This window comes from Salvia splendens, chromosome 3, assembly GCF_004379255.2.
Source record: "Salvia splendens isolate huo1 chromosome 3, SspV2, whole genome shotgun sequence".
Taxonomy (NCBI): Eukaryota; Viridiplantae; Streptophyta; class Magnoliopsida; order Lamiales; family Lamiaceae; genus Salvia; species Salvia splendens.
Window position 1 is genome coordinate 33,233,141 of NC_056034.1, and position 5,567 is coordinate 33,238,707.

Here is a 5,567-nt window from a genome sequence, read left to right on the forward strand (position 1 = left end):
ACTCAAGAATGTGGTCATCTTGAATGGGATGGAAGGAGTACTATACTTTAATTTTATTATTTTGATCAAGAAAATAATTATTATTTTAATTTGGTAATTTTTTATTTTATCATGTAATATCATGTTTAAATCGTAGAATATCATCATGTTTTAGTCGTTATCGTGTCGTGTCAAGCTAACTTATTATCATTAACAGATGATTGACTTTTTTTTGTACACGATAACACGCACGAATCTGACATGAACCCGTTGGGTTGGGACACGATAAGAACCCGATGATTTCGGGTTGGATTGGGTCGATAATGGGTTGACACGATAATGACTCAATCGGCACGATTTGACAGCCCTAAATAATTCATAAAATTAAATATTATTATACTCTGATAATAGTTATACTTATTTTCCTCAAACTAAAATAATAATCAAAATATAACAAAAAACACTATAATCCACTTTAAGATTTCCTGATTAGATGCAATATCTAAATGCAAAAATTTGAATTATTCTCAGCTGTTTAAAGAGAAATAAGAAAAAAACTGTTCCCGGCGTCCAAAGAAGAAGGAAAAGCAACGGCGCAACAACTCATTCATGCTTACTCCCAAGAGAACTGCAAATGTACGCAGCCTTCATATTTCTACTTCTTCTTAATTGCATCTATGTGTTTTTTAGTCTGATTAACTTTGCCTATATTTGTGAATGTCTGATGCTTATGTGAATGATAAAATGCAAACCAAGATTGTGCTTAATTCTGTTATTTGGGTGTAAAATTGTAACTCGGTAGCAGGAATCACACCAGAAATTTCGTTAATTGGATCGTAACGGGTGCAATTTCGTTTGGGCAGAAGAGCTCACGAAGAAAACTTTGTACTATAATTGTAAACCCTGTTTTACGTTTTGATAATCAGCCTACAATTTAACCTAATATACTGATAGGACTAGCTTTCCAAGGATAATTTTCTGTTTTTGAGCAAGCTTGAGTATAAAAAAGTGGGATGTAAAGGTTAGGAAATATGATTTTTTCTTCCCTCATCAGTGGATGATGTATGGAATTTCCTTTATGCAGTTGGCATTATTGTTTATGACTTCGACGATTGTCCGGACATTATTATCAATGAAATGCACGACACACTGCAGGACTTGGCTTGCTGGTATATACCTGGCCATCAGTGCGAGGTAGATCAATTCTTAACTTCTTGTAATTCATGTTTTCTTGGATTTCAGCACCTTGTGTTGCTCTTCTTTTTTCTAATCCATTTTTCTTTTCTCTTGGTAGAAATTATGCTGAAAGGGGGTATGTGTGTGATTGTTATGACTTGCAAAAGATATTTAGTTATAAATTACTATGTTTTAATGTATTTTATTTCAAATAATACTGTAGATGTAGTTTACTTAAAATATTTTTTTTATATATAACATAAATCATACTACTAAAAAATAGCTTAATATATACAATATGATTTCTTTTTCTTATGTTTATATGATAGTCAGTAACGGTAACTGGTGTTTACGTAACTATATTTATTTATGCTGCATAGGATGCTTAGGTGCCGTTCGGTCGGGATTAAGTTGTGGGACTATTTTAGTTGGAGGGATGTGACAATGACTTATTATCATATGATTATCCATCTAGGACTAAGTTGTGAGATTCAATCTCATGAACCAAACATAATACAAATTCAGTCATGAGAAATGATCTTTCAAACCGAACATGCCTTTAGCGTATTTGAATTCAGAAATATTAGAATGTGGCCTTATAGTTTGTGATGGGTCAAGTTTTGCAATTGATTGGATGGACACAATTTGGATACTCTATTACATGTTTACACTTCATCTTATATTTGTTTAATTTATATGTTTGATTTACATTTTACAGCAATATAGATCAACATCATATAAATCAATAGGCAAAACTATGCTAGTAATTACAAGGCTGTCTTTGTAAACTTTTTTTCATATCAATTCTGTTATTTTATTTTCCGCAAAGGTCTCAACCATCACATATTTATTTAGAGTTATCACCTCAAAAGGAAATTAGTGGTGGTAATCACCATGCAATATCAACAAATCTCTTCTCAAAGGGAGGAAAAGTGCTGTTAAAAACTAGTGAAGGAAAAAGAGTCTGGTTTAGAATACCTGCATGCTGATTTTGGCAGAATGGAGTTAAGCTTATGAAATATATTTTTTATGTCACTTCCAATTTTCAAGAGCTTAAATTCCCCTGCCAAAATCTGCCGCATGCCTTTGACATTTGAGATTTAAAAAAAGAAAAGAACTTCTCTTTATAACAAAGAAAAAGGCATGTTTGGGTGGTTGGTTTTGGTTAAGATCTGATGAAATCTAAGCCAGTTTTATTTTTGTAAAAGGCAGTACAAGAATCTCGTTACAAAAGAGTGCTCATCACTTTTGATCTTTTTTCTTTCAATTTGCAATTCAATTTCAGATTGGCGAATTTCGTTCTAAGCCTTTCCTCAAGATTTTCAACTTACATTCTTGTAAATCTTGTTGCCATTTCCATCCTCATGCATTCCTCTTGTTGACTGGGTTTCTTTTCGTATTGTCTTTGAATCCTAGAGTTTGTCTTTCAGCTTTTGTTATATGGTTCAAGAAAATATTTGCTCTTGAACCAAGATCCTTTTGAGTGCTTTGATTCTTCTTCCACGTGATCTTTTTTTCTTTATATAAAAACATCTGAACTTTATTCTTCAAGGGCTACCCCATTTTTGAAAGATTCTGATCTTTTTCCTGGAGAACTAGGTGAGAATAGTTTCTTCATCATTGTACGTTATTCCTATGGATAACATTACAAATATGTATATATAAGATTCTCATTTGAACATATTCCGCTATATGTATAATAAGTACATGCATATGTTTGCACGTGTGCATGCATTTGAATCGTTAACATAGGGGTGTTAGGAAGGACAGTGGATTTTAACAAACATGAGTATCATCATTATTTAGTTAAATTGAATAAGTAACTAGTATTAATGTGGATTTCTCTTTGTATCTCCAGATACAAGGCTAGTTGTTTATACACCTGGGGATGGCTAACTACCGCACAGTGATGTCCGAATCAGAGATTACTTCACTAAAGGACGCACTTTGTGCTCAGCAGAAGCTTCTGCAGAAACTTTACATTGAGTTGGATGCAGAAAGAGAAGCTTCTGCCACTGCTGCTAGTGAAGCTTTGTCTGTGATATTGCGTCTACAAGGAGAGAAGGCTGCGGTAAAAATGGAGGCGGAGCAGTATAAGAGATTGGCGGAGGAGAGGATGTGTCATGCCGAGGAATCTTTTGCCTTAATTGAAGATATGATCACTGAGAAAGAAATGGAGGTGGCTGAGTTAGATTATCAAGTCCAAACCTATAGGTATCAGTTGATGAGCATGGGTTTCGATGTTCCTTCTGCTGATGATATGAACATTCCTGAAAACCTATTGCATAGAAACGAATGTGTATCCGGAGAAACATGCCTTCACTTGAAATGCAAGAAGGCTCTGCTCGACTTAGAAGGTTCCACTAATGTAGATGTAGATGTAATTTCTAAGCCTGTAGAGGAGGAACAGTCGGGCCAGGAAACAAACGAGTGTTCCTCGTTTGTCTCAGGTTCAGAGAGGAAGGTTGATGGTTCAACTCATGAAGGCATGTTTTCTTATGCCGAGCAGATAAAGGAGTTAGAGGTTTTGGTAAAAGATATGACAGGAGCTAACGTAACAGGCTCTGTTAGTGAAGCCCTGACTCCAGCCATTTCTAAAAAGCCAAGTCTAGCAAATCTATCTTCATATTCAGGAGATTCATCACAAGACACTAAAGCTGTTCATTCCCCTCGTCCTCCAATGGTACATGATGTCTTTGAGGTTCCGCAGGTTGACCAGTTACCCATTTCTTATGAAGCTTGCAAAGCCAGTGAGATCCTTGAGATCCGAGACGAAGCTCAACCATCAAGCAAAGTTTGTCAAGCTAGCCAAGATCTGGCTCACCCCGAATCTGTCAAAAAGATTGCCAAAAACGAACCAGACTGGCTGAAGAAGCTACTGGACTCGACTAACCACGACAAAAATCTATGTAAACCAAGTGATGTTGCTGCTATTGATCGCGGGATTGTCCAATCTACAGCAAGTGCTGATGTTGCTTTTGTCCAACCAAAAACACAAATTAATGTATCTGAATCCAATTTAGATCAACTTCAGAGGAGTCCAGAGATGACGGCTCAATCTACAGAGAGAGAAGAAGAGCTGATACTGTTGAAAGAGATCTGGAAGAAACTAAGTTTGTTACAGGATCAGATTGCCATTCAGAAAGTAAAAGTGAAGAAATCTTTCCCAGCAGAAGAGCCATCCTTGCAACCTCTAGCTGAGGTACTCATTTCTATCATATCTTCACTGGACATTCGCCGTTTCTGAATAAAAATTTTACCTTGTTTTCTGGTCCACTGATGATGCAGATGATGGTCTCCTTTTGGCTTTGATGAAGCAGTGAATCACAGAAATCTGACATTCACATTCAGACATCTCTATGTTAGAATGTCATATCTTTCTCTATTCTACCTCACCAACATCTGATATGTTTGTAAAAGAATCTTCACTTACAGTATTGTAGTCCAAGGCGGGGTGGATATCTGCCCAGCTGAAGAAGCGTATTGCCAGTTCACTTGTACAGATTCAGTAGTATCCACCCTTATTTTTTTTCTACTTACAGAAGAGAGTTCATTTCTATTTTTCACACTTTCTGATGTATACGCCTGTATCTGGAAAGTGTTTTTGTTGTTTTCAGCCACGATATTTGGGTTGCTGTCATACGATGTAATTGTGTAACACCCGTTGCGTTACAAAAGATGCTTGTTTTATACTACTGATGATAGTTTTCCAGTTTCCGAATTGGTTATTCACTATTCTTGCTGCTTTGTTTTTGGTTTTTCTGTTGGTTATGTCAGGTTTAAAAGATTGATATTTCTGTTTGAAAATCTAGTTCATATCTGGTTGAATTTTTTGCCAAAAGCACCCCAAAAAGGCAACTTTAAAGAGAGTCTACAATGTACACAGAATACTAGGAGTAGTATTTTAGTGTTGATCGTTCAATATCTGTTATTTGCAAAAGGTAGAAACTCCAGCCTCAATTCCCCCATATCCTAGTCCGACAGTATTGTTAGGGGTTTTTCAATCAAGATAGGTAATGGCCCGCTAAGGAGATGACCGTAATCCACTGTCCTGTCAGAAGCCAACCTCCCAAGGCCTCACACTTGTGCCTGGGAAATGTTGCAACTATATGACAATAGTGGGAATCAATCCGTGACAATTCTTGCAATTCTGTCCCTCCAGAGTCAACTGCACTCACCTTGTGGGCTGATCGTTCAATATCTTTGTTTCGCCATTATGTTGCAATACATTTTCTTAGGCGAGGACTAATTCATTTACAAATATGATATAAAATGACATTTTTGCTTTTATTAAAAAGTATGAATAAGTTTCTCATATTAATATTGATAACTAATAAGAAGCTAAAATGAGGATTAATTATTTAATGAGAAGGTAAATGGAAATCATTAATCAATCAACTAATGATTAATTA

At 35.7% G+C, this 5,567-nt stretch overlaps 1 protein-coding gene across 2 annotated transcripts; it reads left to right on the forward strand.

The window, feature by feature from the left end:
- The first annotated feature begins 494 nt into the window (after positions 1–494).
- LOC121795728 lies at positions 495–4,852 on the forward strand. 2 transcript variants are annotated; one of them, XM_042194323.1, is made up of 4 exons: positions 495–615; positions 1,064–1,173; positions 3,014–4,357; positions 4,444–4,852. In XM_042194323.1, exons 3-4 carry the CDS (start codon positions 3,044–3,046, stop codon positions 4,465–4,467), a joined length of 1,338 nt encoding a protein of 445 aa, XP_042050257.1. In that variant the 5' UTR covers positions 495–615; positions 1,064–1,173; positions 3,014–3,043; the 3' UTR covers positions 4,468–4,852. The 2 variants fall into 2 exon arrangements, with proteins under 2 accessions (XP_042050257.1, XP_042050258.1); XM_042194324.1 differs by lacking the exons at positions 495–615; positions 1,064–1,173 and adding an exon at positions 2,078–2,754.
- The last annotated feature ends 715 nt before the right edge of the window (positions 4,853–5,567 follow it).